Raw genomic sequence first — 26,912 nt, forward strand, 5'->3', positions numbered from 1 at the left:
ATGCGCCGAGGTCAGAGGGGCGGGACACGCTCGCTCCTCCGTCTCTCCCTGCCGCGGCCGGGGACGCGCGCTGCCACTGGGCTGGTCATGCTGCCGCTGGGGAGGCTCGTTCGCCGCGGCCTCGGCGGGGCTCCCCCTTTCTCTGGCTGCTGGCCCCGCCGGGGGCCTTCCCTCGCCCCGCGAGGCTACAGCAGCGGCGCGGGGCGCAAGGTAAAGGGCGCGGGGGTGCCAGCACGTGGGGGCCGGGGGCTGTGCGGGGAGAGGAGCGACTGGCTGTAGACAGGCGCTGTTCCAGCCACGCGTGTCTGTGTCCGAGGGTGGAAATGCCAGCGGCAGGGCGGACACCCAGGGGTGGGTCGGGGAGACGGTAGCTGGGTTGTCCCACCCCACAGTCGCCCTTGTGTGTGAAGACTGGCCAGGCTGCCCGTTAAATGTCATCATTCCCCGGCCCTTTTCACTCGCTGGTTCAGCTGCTGCCTCGCACTCACACGCCCCCCTCACGTGCGCTGGAGCAGTTGCATGAAGTCCTTGCGAGGGCTGTCGTGCTTGGAGTTAAACCTCTGGCTTTGTAGGATCGGGGCCAGAGTCAGCAACCTGGGACGCGCCTGGCGTCCTATAAATATTTGTTAGGGTTCTGTAGGTTGGCAGCCGTGATTTCCTCTTGCTTGGGGGTTTTGTTTCCTTCTCAGTGCACCTGATAATGTCCTTGACCCTGACTCAGTCGCAGACAAAGTAACTTTTTCCTTTCTTCAAGATGTGCCTGTTCAGAGATAATGTTAACTAACAAGTGGAATAGCCTGTATTTTAAATCTGTGTCTGGAAACTTCATTTTTATACATAATGAACCAGATTTTTAAAGGTATTAAGGGTGCCAAAATTCAGGTAGGTGCTTAGTGGGATTTTATAAAGCACCTGCCAGTCTGTATCCCTGCTTACCTAAATACCTTTTAAAAAGCAGCACAATGATCTGAAGCATGGCATTATTATAGCTCTTTCTTTCTCTTGTTTAAAGAATTTTACTTTTGGTCTTGGCAAGTATCCTGATTTATCCAATCATCACTTTATACTTTAGATTATTTAATAAACTGAGTTCACTAAACCTCTTTTATACAGCATTATGGTTATGTTCAGAAACATTTATCAAATCTCAATATGAATTGTTTAGAAAAAGAGTATCTTGCATTAGTGTACTTTTTGTTTTTGTTTTTTTAAAGGGCCTCGTCTTAGGAGTCTATGCAAAAGAAAAAGAAGAGGCGGTTCCTCAGTTTACTAATGCTGGAGAGACTTTTGATAGACTTGTATCTGGAAAGCTGACAGAGTTATTGTGTATGTAAGTGTTTAGATCAGTTTTTTATATTTTTTAAGATATTGTAAACACAGAAAATACATCTTTATTGATTGTTCTAGTTTGCAGCCATACTGCCTCATGCATTGACATTCATATCTACTGACTTAACCCAATTCTGTTTAGCCAGAATGAGATAAGGGGACCTCTAATGAAAAAACAGCCCAGCAGGAAGTGGTGATGGTGATTCTGTAGGTGGTATGTTTCCCTTTGAATCTGTTCTTAGCCAGTGTCCCTGTGTGAAGTTAAGGGATATTGCATGACTGGAGAATAAAATTATTACCACAAAAATCAGGATCTCTGTTTTAAAAGAACTCATGACACTTTTTTGTGTTCTAGATCTGGGCCTCCTTTGAAGAAAGGCAAAATACGCCTATTTCATGGCTTGCATCAGGTATGAATCTTGAATTTTTTAAGTATGATGACGAGTTGGTGGTTTGAATTTGAGTCTTGGCATTATTCCTTATTATAAGCTTATTCTGGGTGCAGCATATTATTACAGCAGAATGTTATACTCTCTCATTAAATACTGTGGTGTTTGAATTTAATGTGTTGCTATACTGTGGTTTTTCTAAGATTTAAGAAAAAATACTTTCAGTGATTTTTGCCTTCTCTATCCAAGTTCCTTTACAAGGGTCCAATCCAGCCCACAGAGTCAGTGGAAAGACTCCCATGGATTCCATTGGAGATTAGATCAGGTCCCAAAATTCCAATTCTGTAGCATGCAGAACTGCCATTAAAGTAAGTAGGGATTCCTTGCATGAAAAGGCTGCAGAATTGGACCCTATGCAGTTCCCTCCCAAGAGCATGAAAAAGTGATGATAAGAAGACTGTTCAAATCACTGTGGGCTGTAGCTGAGCTGGAAAGCTTGTACTAGCTGCAGTCTCTTGTGAGCTGGATGTTGCGCGGTGCAGCAGTTTGAAAACTGATTATTATAAACTGTATCAGAGGGGTATCTGTGCTGGGCTGTATCCACAAAAACAACGAGGAGTCCGGTGATACCTTAAAGACTAACAGATTTATTTGAGCATAAGCTTTCGTGGATCTGAAGAAGTGGTTTTTTACCCATGAAAGCTTATGCCCAAATAAATCTGTTAGTCTTTAAGGTGTCACCAGACTTCTCATTGTTACAAAACCTATGCTCTTCCAGTTTATAATGGAAGTGTGAGGAGACCTCAAGTTGAATGTTTTCTTAACTTTATCCCTCTCAGGAGGAGTGGGGATACCTCCACCTCTATATCTTTGTGGATGGAGACACATTTTAAATAATTTTTCAGTGCACAGCAGCACTAGAAAGGTCTCTCAGCAGTGGTAAGGTGGGGAAATACAGTTTGCCCTTTTGAGACCTTTTTCTCCTTTCTCTCTAGTGCTCAAGAGGTAGGGGTATGTGTGCAGAGTATCAGTTAGCCAGTGGCCTGCTGCCCTTGAGTTGTGGAGCAGCCACAAAGGTAAAGCATCATGCCATGCTGTGTAAACTAAAAGGTGGGGACAGGCTGAAAAATGCACAATGTTATACTGAACATAATGCCCTAACCAATAAGAACAATCCTATTACTTAGACTGCTTTTTGAGGCAGACACCAACTTCTCAGTGTGTCTGTGTACAGGGCGTAGCACAATGGGACCCTGACTGGGTCCTCTAGACACCACAATAATACACATAAATATTAACAATTAGATAACACTGAAGTTGTCCATCTGCTTATGCAAGATTACTGAGAGGTAGAGACAAGATCACTATCATAATATGCTAATGATAATGGATGTATTTTCATGTTATGTTTGCCTTCATTTGAAAATAATGCTCTTTATCATTCATATTAACTTCCATCATGGCTATCAGAGTGAAGAAATTAAATCCACTTGTGTGTTGTTTTTGCACAGGATTTTCCAAGTGTTGTAGTTGTCGGCTTGGGTAAGAAGGCTGCTGGAGTGAATGATCAAGAAAACTGGAATGAGGACAAAGAAAATATTCGGACAGCTGTAGCAGGTTAACTTGTTTTCATTTAATATTTGTTCCTGTTGCAAGTATTTGATCTATTGAAGCACTGCTGTAATGTGATACATTCCATTTTTGGTGAAGCACATGAACTTAAATCAAACAGGCCATAACACATTTTGTTTTAAAGCATAAAACCTAATGCATGGCTTGGAAAATTCACTCATCACTGACAAATGGGAAGGTTTCCCTGGTGAGAAAAGGGCCTAGGCCTTTAATTTTTAACAGAATTTATATTTTCCATGTTTTTTTAAAAAGAACCCAACCCTCCCCTCCTTCCAACCCCCAAACTATAGCCGTATGGTTGTGGAGATAACCTTCCAAATATGAATTGATGCAGAGTAGTTTTCCTAAGATGGGAGTTGTTTTTTTGCATAATCTGCTTCTCATAGCTTTCCCAAGTAGCATGAAATTCAAAAGACCCTTGTCACTTTCACGTCACCATATGAGAATCAGTGAAATTGACAAGATTATAACAATGCTCTGTGCATATGTGACAACCTTAAATATTTTCTGTTGTTGTTTAGGTGGTAATTAAGACTTTGATATCCTTGACAGTATAACATGATATGTGTTTCATCATCATAGAATCGTAGGACTAGAAGGGACCTCAAGAGGTCATGCAGTCCAATCCCCTGCACTCATGGCAGGACTAGGTATTAACTCGACCATTCCTGACAGGTATTTGTCTAACCTGCTCTTAAAAATCTCCTGTAACGGAGATTCCACAACCTTCCTAGGAAAACTTATTCCTGTGCTTAACTACCCTGACAATTTTTCCGAATGTCTAACCTAAACCGCCCTTGATGCAATTTAAGCTCATTGCTTCTTGTCCTTTCCTAAGAGGTTAAGGAGGACAATTTTTCTCCCTCCTCCTTGTAAATATCTTTTATGTACTTGTTATCATGGCCCCCTTTAATCTTCTCTTCTCCAAACCCAATTTTTTCAGTCTTTCCTCATAAGTCATGTTTTCTAGATCTTTAATCATTTTTGTTGCTTTGCTTTTCTCTGGCCCTTCTCCAGTTTGTCCACATCTTTCCTGAAATGTGGCACCAGAACGGGACACAATACTCCAGTTGAGGCCTAGTGAGCACAGAGTAGAGTGGAAGAATTACTTCTTGTGTCTTGCTTACAACACTTCTGCTAACAAATCACAAAATATTTGCTTTTTTTGCAACAGTGTTACACAGTTGATTCATATTTAGCTTGTGGTCCACTATGACCCCCAGATTCTTTTCTGCAGTGCTCCTTCCTAGGCAGTCATTTCCCATTTTGTATGTGTGCAATTGATTGTTCCTTCCTAAGTGGAGTACTTTGCATTTGTCCTTGTTAAATTTCATCCTGTTTTCTTCAGACCATTTCTCCAGTTTGTCCAGATCATTTTGAATTTTAATCCTATCCTCCAAAGCACTTGCAACCCCTCCCAGCTTGGTATCATCCACAAACTTTATAAGTGCACTCTCTATGCCATTCTCTAAATCATTGATGAAGATATTGAACAGAACCAGATCCAGAACTGATTCCTGCGGGACTCCACTTGATATGTCCGTTCAGATTGACTGTGAACCACTGATAACTACTCTCTGGGAATGGTTTTCCAACCAGTTATGCACCCACCTTATAGTAGCTTCATCTACGTTGTATCTCCCCAGTTTGTTTATGAGAAGCTCATGTGAGATAGTATTAAAAGCCTTATTAAATTCAAGATAAATCACATCTACTGCTTTCCCCCATCCACAAGGCTTGTTACTGTGTCAGAGAAGAATATTAGGTTGGTTTGACATGATTTGTTGTTTACAAATCCATGCTGACTCTTACTTATCACCTTATTATCTTCTAGATATTTGCAAATTGATTGCTCGATTATTTGCTCCATTATTTTTCCGGGTACTGAAGTTAAGCTGACTTAAATTCCCTGTAAGCTGTGAGGTCGTGTGGCCATGCAGCAGCCTATTTAGCAACACACAGGTGCTCAGGGAACCTACCTGGGGACCTGCTGAGGGAGGGGTGCCCTTCTCCCAGCCCCAACCTAGCCCAGCCCCCAACCTGCTTCGGCTGGGGCAGTGCAGCGCAGCCCAGACCTGGCCAGGGCGGCCCGGCCCGGACCTGTCACAGGGCACCGCTCCCTGAACCCAGCCTTGGCCTGGACCTGTGGGGGATGGGAGAGGGTCATCTATCCTGCAGCCCCATTCCCAGAGCTGCCACAGCAGGGAGAGGCACCTTTTTCCCCTCCAGCCCAGGTGCTGCTGCGGAGAGAGAGAGATGGTGAGAGTCCTCTCTCCCCGCTGCAGCCTCCTGCACTCCAAACCCCTCGTCCCTGCCCCCACCCCAGAGCCCGTACTGCCAGCTGGAGCCCTCACAGCCCTCTGCCCCAGTCCTGAGCCCCCTCCCACACTTCAAAACCCTCGACCCCAGCCCTACCACATGAATTTTGTTATGTGCACCAATATGAAGGTGATGTGTCATACATCACCTCCAGATTGGTGCACATAAGAAAATTCATTCCACACATGGGTGGGAAAAATTAGAGGGAACACTGAAGCTGACTGGTCTATAATTCCCCGGGTTGCCCTTATTTCTCTTTTTATAGATTGGTGCTATATTTGCCCCTTTCCCCCATCAGTTGGGGGCTAAAGAAAGTTCCTTGTGAATTCTGTCTTTCGGAATGAGTGAAATCATGCTGTGTGACCATTGGGCATATTTATGTGGTGTCTCATAATTTGGTACAACCTTGCTTTCTAGCATTTTAATTGAGAGGGATATCACATTTAACTTTGGTCCTTGTCACAGGGTGGCTGGCCCCATTAAATGAAGTAGGTCCAGCACCTCTGTGCCAGAACGGGTGCTCCTAGTTGGCCAATTTAAGTGGGTTGGACAGCACGTGGGGGCTATAAAAGACCAGGGAGACCCTGACAGGAAGAGATTCAGTGAGTTGGAGAGACCTGGTGAATCAGAACTGCCTATGCGGGAGTTAGGGGTAGGTGAGAGTTGCCAAAAATTATATGTTTGGGACCTGGGAAAAGCTGAAGGCAAAAAAAAGAAAGACAGATTTGCTGACTGATGTCGCCAAGCCAGAGAGTGAGGGCTGAAGGCAGGAGGAGCAGCTGGAGGGAGAGTTGTTTGCCGGCTGTAACCAAGGGCCAAAGAGAGCTGAAGGCAGGCAAGCAATGGAGGAGCTTACCCGCTGACATCTGCAGAGCTGGTCCCAGAGGAATCATGGAAGGGCCAACCAGAGTGAAGGATGCTCCCCTGGCAAGGACGTTCCCAAGCAGAGAGACTGGCAGGGGTTTCTGCTGGGAAGAGCAGGGTTGCACTCCACTTGAAAGAGCTGGGGTGGTTGTTCTGGTACAAGGCTGGGGTGGACTTACAGAGAGTCTGGGCATGGATGAAGATGCCAGCGTGTGGTATGTAGGATGTCATAGGATAAGACAACAAGTGATCTTAATGACTACACTGGGGTGAGAAATGGGCTTGGGGTTTTGGGGTCTGTGTTTTGGACTATGTATGTTATGCTGCTGTAATAAACCAGCACCGGGGGGTGGGGGGAAGTAGACAGAGCTGGAGTGGAGCTACTCAGGATGCTGAAAGAGAGAAACTGAGGCAGATGTTTCTGTCATGCCATAACCTGCAGCAGAAGGGTGCTTCCAGGCAGGGCTGCTATATGGGAGTCCCTCTTAAACAAATATTTTGTTTATGGAATACGTTCATATATTCTGCTGTGCATAAATGCACCTTTTGAATCAAAAGGCTGTTGTGACTTTAAAAAACTAACTGCTATTTAAGCTATACACCTCTACCTCGATATAACACAACCCGATATAACACGAATTCGGATATAACGTGGTAAAGCAGTGCTCCGGGGGGGCGCGAGGCTGCGCACTCTGGTGGATTAAAGCAAGTTTGATATAATGCAATTTCACCTATAACACGGTAAGATTTTTTGGCTCTTGAGGACGGCGTTATATCGAGGTAAAGGTGTACTAGCAACCCACTGTATTACAACTTAATTTCTGATGGCTACAGGCTTTGGTCACCTGAAGCACTCTAAAGTTGTGTAGTTTTAAGAACTTTGGTTTTGTCTTTCAACCCTTGCTGAATTGCTTACTTGATCAATTATATTTGAAGTTCAGAGATGCATGATGAATACCAATACTTTGCTTGTAAAAATTGCTGCTCTAGGCTTTGATCTATTGAATATTTTTTTCAGGTGGTTTATGCCAGAATCTACCAGGTGTCAATAGAACTGGGTTCTTTCCTTGAAAAATTAATTACCTCAGGAATCCATTTTGCTGCTGCAGTCGGTACTCACGTATTGATGTGTTGTATTTTCCAGTTGGATGCAGACAAGTTCAGGACCTGGAGGTCCCTTGTGTTGAAGTAGACCCCTGTGGAGATGCTCAGTCTGCTGCAGAAGGAGCTGTTCTTGGGCTATATGAATACAATGAATTTAAGCAAAAAAAGAAACCCGTAGTTACTGCTCAGCTACATGGAAGGTGATGACAAACTAAAGTTTTACTTGTGAAACATTTGGATACCTAGAGTATGTATCACTCCTTTTCCCCCCACCTCCCTTTTAGTTGGTGTTGCATAAAAAATGTTAGCAGCAGAGACATCTTTACAGCATTTGCTTTGCTTGTCTAATTGCCATTGCTAGTGTGTCATGTTGTTTGTTTTTCCTCTCATAAGTGCTTCCCTGCAGCAGAGAAGAGTCTGGGATTAGGAAAGAAGAAGCAAAAACAACTCTGTCTGTTTTATGATGTGTACAGTGCTTTTAATGGTACCAGGCCCAAAAACTCAAGAAGTGCAGGAGTTGTCTCCCTCTCCCTCTGTCTCTCTCTAAATGAACAAACTCTTCTAAGACATTAGAAATGCTATAGTAGATCACACCACAGGTCCACTTTATACCATGTCTCTAGCAGTAGCCAGTACCAGGTATGTCAGAACTTGCAAAAAAACCCTGGTGAACAATTATAATACTGGATCCATAGGGGAAGACACTTCCTAACCTTTGTCAGTTAGAGGTTGGTTTGTCCCCTGAAGTGCATGAATTTATATCTCCTCTGTTTATTTTGTTGTTCAGAAATGCCTGATTCTTTTTTGAGTTCTGATAAACTCTTGAACCCCAGCATGTCTTAACATAGATCACTGGATATACTGTGATAGGCAATGTATTTTTTATGCAACAAGAAAAATGACACCTGCTCCTTTTGGGTTCTGAATGGCATTGACCCCTCCTTGGGAGATAAGACAAATAGCAACAGAACTTCTCTCAGTAATATAGCGCTGTCTCAGAAAAGTTCAATGGCTTCTTTTATATCCCCTCACCTACCAGCCTCCCACACTTCCCTGCTGCTAGGGAGTGAATCCGGGACAGTTCCTTCCTTTAAAGAGGGAAGCTGCACCCTGCCAAGCAGTAGTCTAGGTAAATCTGTCAACCTAATCCTATACTGATAAGCCTCAGTGTCACACTCATCCATTTCCCAGGGCAACATATACCTTGAGAGTCACTCAGGATTACTGGTCTTTATGAAACAACTAACTTCTCAAGACATGGGTGACTTTGTGACTAAGGCACTGGAGTAGGATTAAGAAGAGTTAGGTTCAATTCCAGCTCTGCCACAGACTTCCCCTGTTCAACTCTGAGCCAATCACGTATTTTCTTGGTGTCTCAGGTCCCCATCTGTAAAATGGGGCAATAATACTTCCCTTCCTCATAGTAGTGTTGCGAGCTCCTAGATAGCACAGCAAGCATAGGATTTGGGGATATCCCTCCAAGAACACCTTACTGTGATTGTTGACAATTCATTGACCAGAACTATGCTTTGAAGTGGGGATCCCACTGTCCAAGTTCCACCTTTTGTCAATTAATAATCATAATTTTAGCAAGATTCAAAAATGGATTGGACAGGTATGTGGAGAATAGAATGACTAGAGTTGTTGTTGTTACTGTGAACACACATTTTGGAAGGGATATTCAACCTCATGCTTCAAGACTTAAGCCAGTCTCAAACTAATGTGAGACCTAATGTGGGTGCAGAGAGCATACCATATCTTCTACTGCCAGGTTCATGCACCTTCCTCCGAAACATCTAATGCTGACCATTGCCATAGACAGGTACTGGACTAGGTTAGGTGGACTTCAGGTCTAACCTAGTATGGCAGTTCCCACGTTCCTGTAATAATAGAGGTAATGTAATGTTCCTTCTCACCCCCCCTTAGTGGGGCAGCTTTCTTTTCAAAATATAGACAACAATTGAATACTGACAATCTTATTTTTGCAAAGGTTCAATTATAATTATGTGGCGTTTGTTTAGTGATGGCAAGGAGGCCTGGCAGAAAGGTGTCATGTTTGCTGAGGGTCAAAATCTGGCTCGCTATTTGATGGAGGCCCCAGCTAATTATATAACACCAATGAAATTTGCTGAAGTTATTGAACAGAAACTCAGAAGTGTTAATAGCAACGTGAAGGTCCATATAAGGTAAGTTCAATTTAAATCATTCCTTCTCTGTAAGTTGCAATTGATTAAGATGCAGGATGTAAAATGTTCCTGGAGTTTGTAATGAACTTGCTCATTTTTACCCTCTTGCTATTCACGATGACAAATGCAAGGAAAGTATTTGTGTAACAGTCTGTAAACTTTAAATAAATAAAAGCTTTGTTGGTGCCCAGAAATAGCAAGTTATTCTCAGTATCAAGAGCAGGACTTCCAGTTGTTACAGTAGGCGCAGAGAGTCTGCTGGGACAAAAATAAAGAAACAGGATGAATATGTCAATTACTTTTGTAACATGACAAGCCTTCTAAAAAACTACAGAAGAGGAAGCCTGACAGTCTTTTCATATTACTTCCCAGTGAATATACAATCTGCAATCTCTTATTTAGGAAACACAGAATTGCTTGCAGACATGTTTAAAACTCTTAAGAGTTTTGATCTTTTTTTAAACATAATTCTACATTTGTAAGTTCAACTTTCATGATAAAAAGATTGCACTACAGTACTTGTAAGAGGTGAATTGAAAAATATATTTTTTGTTTTTTACAGTGCAAATATTTGTAATAAAAAATAAATATAAAGAGAGAACTGTACACTTTGTATTCAGTTTTGTAACTGAAATTAATACATTGCTACCTCGATATAACGCCACCTGGTATAACATGAATTTGGATATAACGTGGTAAAGCAGTGTTCCGGGGGCGGGCGGGGCTGCACACTCCGGTTGATCAAAGCAAGTTCAATATAACACGGTTTCACCTATAACGCGGTAAGATTTTTTGGCTCCCAAGGACAACGTTATATCGAGATAGAGGTGTACATTTGAAAATGCAGTAAACATCCAAAAATATTTAAAATAAATGGTATTTTATTGTTGTTGAACAGCATGATTAATCACACAGTTTTTTCTAGTCTCTTTTGTAATGAATCTTATTAAAATCTTTTTTTTAATTATAGGTCAAAAGCATGGATAGAAGAACAACAGATGGGAGCATTCTTGAGTGTAGCTAAGGGCTCAGATGAGCCTCCAGTCTTCTTGGAGATTCACTATTCAGGCAGTGCTAATGCAAATGACTCTCCATTAGTGTTTGTTGGAAAAGGCGTTACCTTTGATAGGTATGTTTGCTAATATTTTTATGACTGGAAAAAAAAAACTATAATCCAATTATGGAGGAATTAAGGTGTTTATTAAAAAAAAAAGTGGGTACTGCAAAAATATTTGCCATTGTGCCAGTCACTTTTTTCTAAAAAAATCAGGCAGATTAGCTAACACTTTACCCATCAATTGTTTGTAAAATGGGCCATTAAATTGCAGAGGAGAGAGAGAAATTGAGCAAATATGCCAACAAATTTGAGATTATCAAATAAAATTTACTAATAGGCATCTTGGTATTTCCATTGAAAAATCAACGATATTTGAAACAACCCCACTTACTATTTATAGTTAGATATTCTGTTGCAAATGACTAGAAGAAAACATTCTCCAGTCAGAATAGCTTGCTTTAACAAAATTTGGGAAAATACCAAGAAGAGTTTGGCAATTTCTTTTATTTTATTAATGGAGGAAATAATCCACTGTTGCCCACTTCTGTTTAGTGATGCTGATAAATAGCATTTCAGAGGAAATTCATGAAACGAGAACTAGCAATTGGTATGTAAAATTATATGAAAAACACAACAGAAAAAAATATTACAGGTTGTGCAAAACTTTAATAATTCATTGAAGATCTCAAACCCATAGCGGAATATATGGAGACCTAAATACAGTAATGCAAATAAATGCATTTAAAACAGGATGTTTGAAAACCTGTCCCTTTTCAGTTCCCTGCCAAGCTCAGAGATAGGGATCCTGTGTTTCCCTTGTACAAGTTGGCCACTACTATGAGTGCTTGGCTTTATCAGCTGTTTCAAGGGAAATGAAACATCCTCAACTTATGGTTTGTTGGGAGAATGAGAAAGGAATGGATTTTAAATGCTCTTGTTCTAAAATGTATTTAATGGTAATTTCAAGGCTTTGCATGTGCCAGTGTTGTTGTCTTGGTCTGAGATTTTAATGAGACGTTTTAAAAAATGTATTTGCAAAAAGCTTTGCATCTCACCTTTTAAAGTAACTTTTGAGAAGCATTTTCCAATCAGAAAATCCAAGTGTTACTTCAGAAGATCAGATACACTGGCTGTGCTGTGGGCCAACCGGTCCAGAGGAAAATTTAGCCTCCAGTGCAAGAGCAAAATGAAAACCAAACATGCCTGTGGCTTGGTGTGTGTGCAGCTGCTCAGGAGGAAAAAGTAGTGCTTGCTTACATGAGCTCTGCACCTCCTGTGCAGCACAGTGCCTATCTTTTAACCATCTGTCTCCCCCTGGAGGCCAAGGAAGCTACTACAACCTCCAGGCATAGGGCTGGGCAGGTGAAGAGAAATTGATGAGTCCCAATATCAATAGTAATTTTGTTTAATATATGTTTACTATACATCAGAGTAAGTGGGTGAGTTGGGACTTTTCCATCCTGACTGCTGGTGTGGGGCCCTCCGCCACCCCCATCATTCTGGAGAGACAAAGGGGTGTCCTGATCCAAGTGAAGAGGCTCCCTGCTTTTTACCCTCCCCTTTCTCCTCAGTAACCTTGGTGGTGGTGGCGGCAGGAGGGAAGGTAGGGTTTTTTGGCTCAGATGGACTAGTTTTGGAACTCTGCCAGGGAGATAAAGGGATTATAGTGTCAGAAATTAGTTAACATTTATTCTCTGAGTAGCTGATTTCAGCCAGGCACAGATGAATTCTTGCCAGTGTCTGCAGCTCACCAGGGAATTGGTGGGAGGAAGAAGTCAGGGGGAAAATCTCTTTGTGTTAGATTTACTAAGCCTGACTTTGCATACCCTCTGGGTGAGGGGGAAGGGAGATTAGCTATCTCGGTACTTGTGTTTTCCAGGACTGGAAACAGGGAGGGTGGAGTCCCTCTGTTTAGATTTACGGAGCTTGCTTCTGTATATCTCTCCAGGAACCCAGGGAGGGAACACCTGGAGGGGAGGAGGGGGAAGGGAAATGGTTTATTCCCCTTTGTTGTGAGACTCAAGGAATCTGAGTCTGGGGGTCCCCCAGGGAAGGTTTTGGGGAGACCACAGTGTGCCAGGCACTGTATAGATTCCTGGCTGGTGGCAGCTTTACCAGGTCCAAGCTGGTAACTAAGCTTGGAGGTTTTCATGCTAACACCCATATTTTGGACACTAAGGTCCAAATCTGGGAAAAATGTTATGACAGTATCCCTCTAATATTATATTATTATAATATTCCTGTAAATCTGCTGTATGTGGTAGACTCTACCACTCTCCCTGGGAGCACAGCAGGGTTGAGTGTATTGGCATTACAAACTCAGAGCAGCAGAGTTACGAACTGACTGGTCAACCACACACCTGATTTGGAACCAGAAGTATGCAATCAGGCAGCAGCAGAGACCCAAAAAAAAGCAAATACAGTACAGTACTGTGTTGAATGTAAACTATCAATAAATAAAGGGAAAGTTTAAAAAAAAATTGACAAGGTAAGGAGCTTGTTTCTGTGTTTGTTCCATTTAAATTAAGATGGTTAAAAGCAGTATTTTTTTCTTCTCCATGGTAAAGTTTCAAAGCTGTATTAAGTCAATGTTTAACTGTAAACTTTGGGAATCTTAACGTTTTGTTCAGAGTTACGAACAACCTCCATTCCCGAGGCATTTGTAACTCTGAGGTTCTACTGTACCTTGTTGCTTCCAAAGGGGAGATCGAGCCTCAGTGGGCCAACAGCAGATGTAGAACAGACTTGTGGGTTTGTTTTGTTTTGTTTTTTGGCTTGGTAACAGCTCTAAATGAGGTATATGCTTCTTAGAGTTTACAGTCCCTGAAGCATCTGCTTTGTTTCTGTAGAGTGTTTTGGCAGAGTGAAAATAGTTGGGGTTTTTCCTTCCTACAGAACTTCCTCTCAAAACTGTCATCTGGAAGACCTAACTACTGACTAATTTATTAATCTACTGCCCGTTATTTAAACTGATTTACTAGGGCTGTCACTTTCCCTTATTTTAAATCCTTTTGATTTATCTTTGTTTTCCTAAATGTAATTCAGTGTGTTTACCTTGTTACATTTTAGCATGTTGCAGATTATCTCAGCGATGTTTTATTGTGTCAGATTAAATTGATATGAGGAGATAGATTGCTTTTTAGAATACTAGGAAATTAAAAAACAATAATAAACTATTGATATTATTGTCATAAACATAGAGATGGACAAAATAGTTATTTTAAAGCATGTAGTGTGAGGCTTCTGTGTGCTGAATGAGATTTTTCTAGAATGTCTATTCTTGATCTGTGCATCCCCAGTGGTGGCATTTCACTTAAGCCTTCTTCAGGTATGGATGCAATGAGAGCAGATATGGGAGGAGCAGCAACTGTGTGTTCAGCCATTATGACAGCAGCAGCACTAAATCTACCTCTTAATATAATTGGTAAGTTGGGGGGCAAAGGGGAGAACATCAGAAAATATGATTTAAAATGTTACATTAGGGCACAGCTATTTTAATTTCAGTAATGGAAATGGCTGCTCAGAATTTTCATGGACACTTACCAGGCTAATCACATCACCTACTCACTTTCATAACAATGTAAAAAATCCCAATATTTTACTCACTATCAAAAATTGCCTACCCTGGGTGAGAAGAATGTTGCAAGGCTGAATTAAAACCTTTATGAGGGGAATACATGACTCATAGAACTGGGTGGAGACTTTTGTCTCTGTCTCATTGGCTAGAATCGTAGTCCAGGGCAACTGGAGCTGCATGTCTAAAACACCTGTGCATCAATCTGAGCACTACTTGTTTGGTGTTTGAGACCTACAGATTAAGGAAATTAACAGTTAGTCTCAATACATTGTTACAAAGAAACAGAATAGGGTATATCTAGTAATATAAACTATTGGAGAATCTCTTATGGTGGGTGGGGTCTCATAAATGGTATGGATGAAAACTGATAGTTCTGACACCCACACTGGGCTTGATCCTGTGAAGTGCTTATCCTCCTTAACTCTCATTGATGTCCTAAAGGAGTTGGGAGCTTTTGGGACCTGCAGGAGATGCCTGACTCCCATGGGATACTCCTGATGACTAGTGTTGATTTACAGATAATTGTACTTTGTTGGAAAAAGTGGACTCGTCTGCCATAACAGAGACCATTTAATGTAGAAATGTCCATCAAAGAAGATCTCAGGATCATAGACTGGCATGTTGCATCCCCAAAAGGATGGAAAATCTAACTTAAAATATTTGCTGTCAAAAAGAATGGCCTTTTTGAATATGAATATATGAATAAAGCTGATGAAAAAATGTTAGTGTCTCCAGGGTATATGTTGTTGAAAACTGATAGTACTGGTGACTGACTATGTAAATCACAAAAGTGCCATTTTAATAAGGTAAACCCTAGTATGGAACAAAAGCACCCAGTGTTGAGAGGAGAGAGGATATGAATCTGATGTGCAAAGTACCAATGTATGACTAAACATATGTTGTCTGCTAACTGCTCACAAATCCAGTATTGGAAATAGAACTTGCAGTCTTTGGTTCCAGAAAAACTAGCTCCTGGCTGTTGAGGTAAAGGAGCAATTCCATTAGTTCAGCTAGTATTAATAAATACTTGGTCCAGGGAGCACTTGCAGATGGTCTGTGGAGAGCTGTAAGGCCATGTGTTGCTAACTCTCCTTTTGTTTCCAACTGTTTTACAAATGCCCTGGCCCTTCATTGCAAAGATATCTGCAAAAGCAGCTGGAAATGAGGAGGAGCCAGCCTGCTTGCCTCCCCTAGTAGCTATTGCTGCAGAACAGGAAGAAAGGAAATGGGAGCCACTCTGAAGGATGGCAATGTGGATAGCTAAATCACTTTTTAATATTTTCCCAAGTAAGCAGTGGGTGTAGTTGCCACTGCATGTTCTGCAGCTGTGAATAAATGAGTTGTTTCACACAATGGCAAAAGTGGATGTCCAGGAGGAAGTTGACACAACTAACAAGCTTGAGAAACCCCAACTTCATGGGAATTAAAGATGTTTGTTCTGAAAACAACTTCATGTCAGCCCAGCATTATCCTCTTTAATATGCTTTGTCCAGAACACAAGATCATGGGCTTCTCCTTGTGTGTGGCTGGTGGACTGCCATGTTCCTTATCACTATACCCATGGTTGGAACCAGAGCATTGACTTGGGCTCTTTACCATCTTCCCCAGCTGCCCTTATGTCAGTGCTGTATAATGGTTCCCCTGGATCTCTTTCTTTTGATATTGTAAAATGTTTGTTTGGAATGAGAAGCTCTTGAAATTCCCCAAAGAACTTTAGAATTCCAGAAATAAACAGTCCTTTATAAGGATATGAAATATGCATATAGTGCCACATGTTGTAAGGTGCAACTTATTGACAGGGAGCCTCAAGACCATGTGCCTGATTCTGACATCACTTGATGTAAATCCGGTGCAACACATGGTGTAAAAATAGCATAGGTTAGTGAATGCAGCATGTTAAAGATAAATGTACAGACTTAATTGTGTAATGCTGAAATGTCACTAATGGAGAAATTTGGATCGTGTCATTCTTCAGTCAGAAAATTTCAGGTGCAAATCTAGAAATTGTATGTACATTCCAGACAAGAATGCTATCCTTCTGTTACAAATGATTTTAATGTAAAGAGTTGTCTTTTAAGTAATTTTTCTGTAATTACTAAATTTAGAAACCCATGGTACATTGCAGTAATTATTTCTTTTCCCTCTCAGGTTTGACACCTCTCTGTGAAAATATGCCCAGCAGTAGGGCAAACAAGCCTGGAGATGTTGTTAGGGCAAAGAATGGGAAAACAATCCAGGTATGTGTGTGTTAAGTTGGTTTTTAGACACATTCATTCCAAACCTACTAATCAATCAAGTTTTACTGTTTCAACTTCTGTTATAAGAAGTGCACAAAGACTATTTTTTAAAAACAAATGTATTTCTCATACTGTGTAAATTCACTGATTTAACTAAAATTGATAACAGCATTCTTTCAATTTGAGGTTTTGGGGTTTTTTTGTATTTGCAAAAATATTATAAATTACTAGGGAAAAGTAAAAAGCCCAGTAACTTACATTTTCCAGAATCTGCTGTATCCATAGAGGAGGCTGTTGTAGTGCATATAAAGCCAGAGATAAAGATAGTCTTCAAACATTGTGCAAAGTGGGAGTTGCTTTTGGTACATTTTCAAGGCCCTCTTCCAGGCACCTCTTTTGTAAAACACAGGAGCATTACTCTTCTGCTGACATAACCAAGGCGTTGACCCTACAAATTGCTTCACACATGTGGAACTCAGGTGTCACGAAGTCCACTCACCGCACATGATGCCTCCGCCTGGTGGCCCTGGGGGTTAGCTCTTGTCAGGCACTGCTCTCCTGGCAGTTTCTCTCCAGATCATCTCTTTCATCCTGCGGCCCTTCTCACTCCCAGAGCTGCTGCTTCCTGTTCATGGCTTGGCCCTCTGGCCAGGTCACTAAGGTCCTCCCCTCCTGGGGAATTCAAAGTCCTTCTGGACCAGCTGTCCAGCTGGCATCTCCAGCACCCTGTGTCACTTCCCAGTCGCTGGTAGGGGAACCCAGGCCTGCCCTCAATACTGGGTTCTAACCCAGAGACCCTATAACAGGTAGCCAAGGTCTGTACAGTCCTACCCCTTGCTGCTGTTTTTCTGGCTGCTGCTTCTCTCTCTGGGTTTGCCAGCCCAAGCCTCTTCCTTCCAGGGAGTGACTGTAGACTGTTTCCTGTTCCTATTCAGCTGAGCCATTTATTTCCCGTTATTGGCCTATTCCTTGTCTCCACCTTCAGGTGTAGTCTGGGCAGTTAATTGGCCTGCCTAGCCATTTCAACCCCTCCAGGCCTTGTATGGGGTGAGCATCCCATAACACCAGGATATTCCATAGGCACAGGGTCCGCTGTGCAAAGCAGTTTGCAGAATCAGGACCTAAAATACATATTTTGTGTTTTTAATATGCAATACGTAACCATTCCCCAATTGGTTAAATTCTTAACACATGCCCTAATGCTATAGACTGTTGTTTCCCTGTAGGAATTGTTGGACAAATCAATATTTCTCCTTCCAGAGTTTCTGTATAATTGTGTTACCCCCATTCTTGACTTTGACATTAGGAACCTTTCTGTTCCTTGAGGTTTCACCAAGCTATATGCATGACTATTGAGTTCTAAACCACTGTGCTTCTCAGGGGCCTCATCACCCTCTGCCAGAGCCAGTGACTCAGGAAAGCACCACAAGGGTTGTTATGCTGAGTTCACTATAATGCACTCCCTCAAACAGGAGGGGCTGCAGAGGCCATATATTTTTGGAGGGAGGAACTCTTGAGACCCAAAGGAAATGGATTTCTGAATCTACAAATGTAGGAGCCATTTAAAGGGATGTTTCTTGTCTCTGTGCTACTCTGCAGTTCCTTTTCCCTCCTGGCACTATATTTCCAGTAGGATCTTTATTGCCACTGACTAGGTCCCCTTGCAGCTGCTAGGTAATAGCCATTGGATTTCCACGGGCTTTGCAGGGGACAGTAGCCAATCTTCTGCTGTACCCTCCTGTCCTACTCTATACTGCTGACACCTACGAGCCCTGGCATGGGAGGCCTGGCAGGCCTGGCAGCAGTGCTGGGAGGTTCCCTGATTTATATTAAAAATATTTTTTGTGGATGCTTGACAACTCCATTTTGGGTTGATTTTAGTGTCCTGTTCTAGTTCACTTACCTAAGATCACTTTGAAAAATAAATGATCATCAAAATAGTTTTTGTTTTGTATTTATATGAGAAAGTAAATTTCATCTTCTTGCAGTTATTATACAAGCTGTAATACATGGATCACTTTCAGCCTGATAGCCAAAAACCCAGATGGTCTCTTTAAAAAGAATTTTTAAGAAGCAAATCAAGTAAAGGGGAACTTTTGAGTAGATGACTTCCCCCACTACACTTTTGTATCTACAGGTTGATAACACAGATGCAGAGGGAAGGTTGCTATTAGCTGATGCTCTCTGTTATGCCCACAATTTTAATGCAAGGGCCATTGTGAATGCTGCGACGTTAACAGGTAACTAATTTCCTGCTTCATGTTGCAAAACAGTTTATCATAATGAAAAACTAACTCCTTAAACACATTTCTTAGGAGTTTTATTAATAAATGAGAACTTTGTGTATTTTGTCCTCCTTGTTTATGCATGAGGGTTGTAGTTTTATTCTTAAAAATATTCAAAAATAAAATGGAACTTTTCCATTCACATACATCAGAGTAAAGCAGTTGTCATAAAAAAAGAAAATATTTAGTTTACAAACAGTATTTCATTGGGTTAAAATGCATATGTGAAACTAAAGAATTCTTTATGTATACGTCTAATAATGCTTTAAATTACATTTGTTTAATCACTTATGTTAACATATATCAGGGGAGGGCAAACTACGGCCTGCAGGCCAGATCCGGCCTGTCGGGGCTTTAAATCCGGCCCGGGGGATTGCCAGTCCTGTGGCACAGCAGAGCTATGGCAGGCTCCCTGCCTGCCCTGGGCCCACAACGCTCCTGGAAGCAGCCGGCACCATGTCCCTGCGGCCCTTGGGCGGGGAGGCACCAGAGGGCTCTGTGTGCTGCCCTCACCTGTAGGCACCACCCCGCACAGCTTCCATTGGCTGGGAATGGGGAATCGTGGCCAATGGAAAGTTCAGGGGCTGTACCCACAGGCAAGGGCAGCGCATGGCAGAGCCGTCTGCCCCATCCCACCCCCAGGAGTCACTGCTGGACATGTCATTTCTGGGAGCGGTGCGGGGCCAGGGCAGGCAGGGAGCTTGCCTTAGCCCTGCTGTGCACCGCTGTCACCCCAGAGTCACTTGAGGTAAGTGGCATGGAGCCGGACCCTGCACCCCGCACCCAACCTCCCTGCCCTGAGCCCCCTAGCCCCCTGCCTTGAGCCCACTGCTGCACCCCTCCTGCACCCCTGCCATGCCCCGCACCCCAACCTCCTGCCCTGAGTCCCCTCCCGTGCTCCACGCACTCCTCCTGCACTCCAAACCCCTCCCTGAGCCCTCTGCCGCACCCTGCACCCTTCCTGCACCCCTTCTGCACCACAAACCCTTACCCTGAGCCCCTTCCTGCACACCGCACCCCCCTCCCACACTCTGTACTCCCTCCCACACCCCAGCCCCAGTCCTACATTCATGGCCCTGCATACAATTTCCCCATCCAGATGTGGCGCTTGGGCCAAAAATTTGCCCACCTCGATATATACTCATGTATATGCCAGATTCTGCAGCCAAAGAGGAAACTGATTACACAATTACTGGCTTATACAAAAGTAGCTTCCCCTTGAGCTACTTGACAGCCCAGAGGAGAAGAAGGCAGTTGCCACCACGATGATGTGCTGATTCTGCCTGGAGTATCTAGTGTCAGGGAGATGAAGAGGAGCCAAAGCTCTGCATGCTTCTTGTCTGTGCAGGTCTCCTGCAGAGCTTTCAGTTTTGGTATGCTCTGTTGTTAAAATGGGCCTCCTCATTATTGCCTGGGTACCCAGGGTATGTCTACACTGCAGTTAGAAACCCGTGACTGCCCAGTGCCAGCTTGTTCAAGCTCACGGGGCTTGGGCTGTGGGGCTGTTTAATTGCGGTGTAGACATTCAGGCTCAGGCTGCAGCCTGAGATAGCTCTGGTATCCTTCCACCTTGTAGGATCCTAGAGCCCTGGCCCAAATGTCTACACCACAATTAAACAGCCCCACAGTCCGAGCCCCGTGAGCTGGCACAGGGCAGTCATGGGTGTCTAACTGCAGTCTAGACATACCCTATGTGTCCCAAGAAGGGTCAGCATCAAGAAGCAACTCTGTGGCACCAATTATACTAGTGTGTAAGCATAGACCAATATCTTGGTAGGGTATTTTCCCTTTAATTGGATTGGCATGTTGACTTATATTCATTCTGTTTTAGAGAGTGGTGCAAGCTTCAGTTTTTGTGGGTTTTTAAGCTAAAAAGTTTAGATTACAAATACTGCAAGGGAATTTCAAACTCCTGTTTCGCCTGAATGCTTATAAGAATTCTGTGATGGGGTGGACTAGGCCCAGAGCCCCCCGCTGGAGGACTCAGGGTCCTGCCACACTGATCCCAGGAACGGAGCAGTAGAGAAGTCCTCCAAGCAGCCTAGAGTTACTGCAAGGGAATCAACTAATCAGAGAGGCTGCAGGAAGCAGCCAGTCAGGGTCCAGAGGGCCATATAAAAGAAGCTGCGAAGCCAGAATAGTCAGTTCCTTGCAGGAGCTATAGGAGTTCAGCTGGTGCTCCTGGCTGGCCAGAGGGAACTGCGGTACCATGGACAGCTCAGTGCTCGCAGGGACAAGGGGATTGAAGAGAAGAGAGCTCCTGGCTGATTGCTGGACCTGAATTTAGATGAGCCCTGAAGTAAGGGTGAAGCTTTGACAAAGGCTGGGGCCTAGGGAAATGGTCCATGTAACTGAAAGCAGTATAGTTAAAGGGACATGGCAACACATGGCTGTTATTCTTAGGGTCCCTGGTCTGGAACCCAGATTAGTGGGCAGGCCTGGGTCCCTCTCTGCTGCTCATAGGCCACTGGGAAACTGGTTTACAACTGGACAGCGAGAAACCCTCAGAAGGGGAACTGAACTATTTAGTGGCCCAGCTGAAGAGCTGGGGGCAGAGTAGACCAAGGTGAAACCATTGCCTCCAGAGAGGAAGCCCTGTTGGTACGGCCCGATACCAGGGCTGGGACTATTTAAAAACTGCAGACACACCTGACCGGAAGGGGCACTCACAAGAGGTGGGTGCCACACCATTACAAATTCATAAAAATATTTCAGTTGTAGGTTTTCTATAAGAAAATATTATTTTGGGCTTCAATTACCAGACAGTGTGCCTTTAATGTGCCCCAAATGGTAACTACAGAGCTGAAGGACAAGGAACTTCTAAAACTGGCTGTATAAAAAATCATATTAAGGTTATTGGCCAGGCCACCCCTGTCTATGGTAAAATCCATGGCAGGCCAATTATAAAGGGAAGGAAGTATGCAAGTTTCCTCCCAGATTGTTGTGTGAACTATGGAACAGGTGTTAGATGATTTCTTGTGTCTAGGGATCTATAGGAGATTAGGGCCATCTACCATTGTATTTTGGGCAGTTTGCCAATTGTCACTCATTCTATCTGTACTATTAGGGTTTAGCCAGCTGATGACTAGATCTTCCTGAAAGGAGAATTCCTGTTGCTAAAAAGACCTGGATTGTGTTTCCATTCTTGCCTGATGATCATGGTACAGGGAACATACTATGTGTCATCTTGCCCCCTTCCATCCAGACAACCTTCCACGGGGTCCTGGGCAAGGGGGGATGCTGTTATGACGATGCCTGCCCCTCCCTTTCCATGTGAGAGGGATGACATCTGTCTCTATCTGGGTAGACCAGAGGGCACAATTGGGCCCATTACTGATTACATACTAATTAACACAGGAGCAGGTTTTCAATAATACTTTTTCAAATAAATGCAAGAGTACCAAGACTCCACTGAGGATAAGGTGGACAGGATATCATCTTTAAAAATACAGTTAGAAGGTAGAATGCAAAATAAATGTTCTGCTCCATCTCCAAGAGCAAGAGGTATAATTTACAGTGGTATTTTACAGGTGCCATGGATGTAGCATTAGGATCTGCTGCGACTGGAGTTTTTACCAGTTCATCTTGGCTTTGGAGTCACCTTTATGAGGTAGGCCATACGATGGATTTTTTTTTTTAAATGTTAAGTGTATATGTTCCTGAAGGTCTCTTATATAAGTGAGATGATAGATATTGTATTACATTTTAAAATACAGTGGTTTGGGGTGGAGGAGGTTTTATTTTTTTTTAACCTTGTATTGAGAAGCATAAGGGGTGTGTGTGTGTGTGTGTGTGAATTGTTGGCTCATTGATACACTTCTTGAGTAGCTTAAGTGCACTGGTAGTATGCACCTGAGTCTCAAGGATACACACCCTCCTATGGCTTATTGCTTAATTATAAGCTCTAGGTCTACTGGTTGCCAGTAACTTGTGTTAAAAGGTGAATTGGTCTTGATTAGGTGCCATTCATTAAATTCTTAAAAATGCCCAATATTTAGTCAAACTATAATTCCTGAGGGAATTCTCCAGAGGAAGTGATTTATGAAAAATCTGCATTACCGGCAGAAAAATGAGGCTTGCAGAAAACTGGCTCTTTTTTTCTCATAAACAGAGGGCAAAATTTAAAGAATTCAAAATTGCGTTTCATCTTTTATTTTTCTAGCATTTTTTTCAGATGTCAGAAGTTATCTTGTTACTAATTTCAAAGTGGTTTCATAACTACCTAGTCCACCGAGAGCTACGATTACAATATACATTACAGTACTTGCTGTGGTATTTTTTGTTTAGACTGACTATGCAATATGTCCCAAGTATAACAGTTGTTTCTTCTGCAGGCCAGTATTTTGACAGGAGACCGTGTTTGGAGAATGCCTCTCTTTGAACATTACACAAAACAAGTTACTGATTGTCCACTTGCAGACGTCAGTAATGTTGGAAAATATAGCAGGTACATTATTTAACTGAAATGCAGCAACCCTTGTCTTAACTGATATACCCGTTTATCATCATGTTATTGTTTTAGAAATAGCCAGCATTTCCATGGTTACTGGAATGCTTTGAACTTGCACTAATATGCACTAGTACAGTTAGATTTTAAAACAGGAGATGGGATTTCAGTATTTTTACTTTTAAAAATTGCTAAAATACACAGCCAAATCTTGATTTGTCAATTTAGAATCAGATGGTGACAACAGCTCTTGTTCAGGGGGAAGAGCACACAATGAACCATCCCAGCCCCACTCTGTGTCCTGCCCAAGAGTATGTAACAGTCCAGTCCTTGCACACTGTGAAACATAACGAGTTTGCCCTTTGTGTACCTAGGGGCATGTTTCTCTGCAGAGAGGGGTGAGAATGGGCCAGCTTCACCAAAGAAAAGAAGCTCTACCATCCTAAAATGATGCAACTAGCATATCTGGAAGCTGGGGAACAGAACACGAGTACTATCACCACACATGTCTGGGAAAGGAGTAATATTATGTTTAAACAACCGCAGGGCTCTGTAATTCTACCAAACATTGAGTATTACTGTGTTCTTCAAATGCATGTTAGTGTGGATCCCCCGTAGAGGTACATGTGCCTCATGTCACAAAATAAGTCTTTTGAATACTGGGGGCCACGCATGCACCTTGAGCTGCCTCATGCTCTTGTCTGAGTGCATAAAGGGCAGCCACAATTCTCCAATAGTTTTCTCAAGGATCTCCTGAATACTCTCCTACCTGTCAGCCAGCTTCTGCATGGAATCTCAACATTATTCTCCGGAAGCTCATGGAGCATCCTCTTGAGCTGCTGTCTGATTGCTTGGTATATCATCTTACCCTCAGGTGGCTGTTGCCTCAGAAGAGACTACTAATGAGCTCCAAGCTCTCAGGGCTGGACCTCCTTACACCTTCTTTCACAGGGACACAGATATGCTGAGACTGCACCCTAAGTTCATCCCTTAAATAGTCTCAGAATTTGGCCTAACTCAGTTAATTTACTAGTCTTGTTCCTGAAACCACACTCAACACAGGGAGAAAAGTTACATATTCCAGATGGGCCCACAAAGAGGTGGAGTGACAATGTGACCCATCAAAATACAAATAAAATCAAGACATCTGGTCATCCTACCTTTGGTGGACCCACACTAATTAAAACATATTGAAGAACCCCAGTTGCTTGAGAGTAGCTAACTATTTGGTGTGCATTTTATTGTTGACTTAGAGTTGTTAAAGTTCAACATTTTTTCCCCTCTTCTCCCTCCTCCCCCAACAGAGCTGGAGGTGCATGCACAGCTGCTGCCTTCCTGAAAGAATTTGTGACTGTGGCTAACTGGGCTCATTTAGATATTGCTGGTGTGATGTCAAATAAAGATGAGGTTCCTTATCTTGGAAAAGGCATGGCAGGACGACCTACACGAACATTAGTAGAGTTTGCTACACGCTTGAGCAAAGACAAGCAAAGTGTCTAGTAAAATGCTAATTCTGTAATCTTCCACTCTGCCTTAAATCTGTCTACTTCAATTAATCTTAAGTTTTATTTTAAAACTAGTTAATGGCCTATGGCATATGTACACTCTAATAAAATGCCAACTGTGGAAGTACATCTACAATCCAGGAATACTTCCCATAATCTAAAAAATAATGATGAAAGACAAATACATTTTGTAAACAGTTCTTACTGAGTAAGAATATCCCATAGATGAGGTTCCCTCTTCCCATTTTATGCTGTTGAAGGTGAGAAGTTCTGTTTGAACTATTTTTAGACACTTAATACTGAAAAAAATGATCATTGTAAACATCTGGACTTGTGTTCAGATGTATAAGTAGTGATCTGTGTAATGGTCACAAACATAAATCTACCTTTTTAGTTGCTTTACCATGTTCTTTTGTCTAAACAGTATAAAGTAGCCTCCACTATAAAAACCATTAATCTGGAATCATGGCCCTTCTGTGTTTTGGATATACCATACATGGAAGAATAACTCTTGATAGGGTTTATTGACAGAAATTTTGTCAGAACAACATAAGGGAGAAGCTATAGGTACTATTACCATCTGTTTAATCAGCTAGTACACAGTAGTGCTTTATTAGGTATTGGGAGACTCCATTGCTAAAGGTGTTTAAACTAGACAAAGAACTTGAAAATAAGCTGTAAGGAACCTTCCTATGTTGGCAGGGAGATGGACTGTCTTGCCACTTGCTATATGAGATGCCAATTTATTGAGCATAATTAAAGGAAATGAAACAATTTCCTGCAGTTGTTTATACTTCCTCTCAAAAAGCTTGGCATAAATTTTTTTTCTCTGATGGTTTTGCTTTTTTCATTGTGCTTGCATTGATTTTTTTTCTCTTGTGCTTTCAATAAAGCTGAAATTAACATGACTGTTTGTTTTTTATTTGGGTAACTTCCTTGGTTGTGTAATACCATAGTTAATTGTACTCTCAATCTGAGCACAGTTTAGGGGAGGGATTGTTAAAGAAAAAATTTTTCTTGGAGGGTGTGTCAGTAAGAGGGACAGCTTTTCTAATGTGCAGTTTGTCAGTGTATTTAAACAGAGGAGTTTACAGAGACTAAAACTACTCAATTTTTTACTGATCAGTCTGCACTATCACATGACACCAGATGAAGGATTCTGTTCTAACTACTGAAATCTGACCCCTCACCTGTATATTTCCCAACTGCAGTTCAGTCAGGACAGAGTTATGGCTGGCTAATTGTTTAGAGGACAGCACCTGTTTTTGTTTTTTGTAACCATGGTTGGCCACAAGAATTCACAGCAGATATGGCATCAGAGTGCCATAGGTGCACTCCTACGATTGTGCTGAGTGTGGCAGAAAAATAAACTGTTAATAACGTACATGTGAAAGGATAATCTTTCTCTCTGTCCTGCAATTATATTTTGCACTCGTAAAGCTCCTTCTGTCTGATCATTTCAAATAAGTGTGGTGATAATTTTGCAGATTTGTCCAAGGCCATACATCTAATCAGTGGCAGAGCTCGAATAGCAACTTAATTGCTTTAACCACTAGATGATCCATATGCAGATAGCTGACCTAAATTTAACATTTACCTGTGCATAATTTTGCAAAAGTACCAGTATCTTTCAGCACATATTGCAAATTCCTTATGCAAATTAGATGCTTAACTATTAGCATTGATTTTTCACCTGCTGTAAAAAATGCTCTCCTTAGATTTTTTTTTGGATGATGGACAGTGAAAAGGCAGCGCCGATTGAAAAAAAATGAAGCATCTTTTACCCAATTTAAACAGCTCCTACTTTCTGTAGCATAAGGAGAAAAAGGCTACTACGATCATAGATACTAAGAAAGAACAGAGGCATTTAAGGACAGAAGCTGTAGCTTCAGTCTGCGGAGAACTGACCGGTTAGGGGCTGTGTATGTGAGTGCCAAGACACAGTCAGTGAAGGAAACCTTGTCAGAGCGTCTCCCCGCCG

General features: G+C 42.4%; 1 protein-coding gene across 1 annotated transcript; it reads left to right on the forward strand.

Annotated features, from left to right (window-relative positions):
* Window positions 1-25,839, forward strand: LAP3 (leucine aminopeptidase 3). Its single transcript, XM_030563457.1, has 13 exons — window positions 1-210; window positions 1,215-1,330; window positions 1,685-1,739; window positions 3,230-3,335; window positions 7,678-7,837; window positions 9,659-9,823; window positions 10,794-10,952; window positions 14,180-14,304; window positions 16,606-16,694; window positions 18,832-18,934; window positions 22,510-22,589; window positions 23,314-23,426; window positions 24,731-25,839. The coding sequence occupies exons 1-13, from the start codon at window positions 1-3 to the stop codon at window positions 24,924-24,926; spliced, it is 1,677 nt and encodes a 558-aa protein (XP_030419317.1). The 3' UTR covers window positions 24,927-25,839.
* Window positions 25,840-26,912: the final 1,073 nt, after the last annotated feature.

The sequence above is a fragment of the Gopherus evgoodei genome, chromosome 5, assembly GCF_007399415.2.
Source record: "Gopherus evgoodei ecotype Sinaloan lineage chromosome 5, rGopEvg1_v1.p, whole genome shotgun sequence".
Lineage (NCBI taxonomy): Eukaryota > Metazoa > Chordata > Testudines > Testudinidae > Gopherus > Gopherus evgoodei.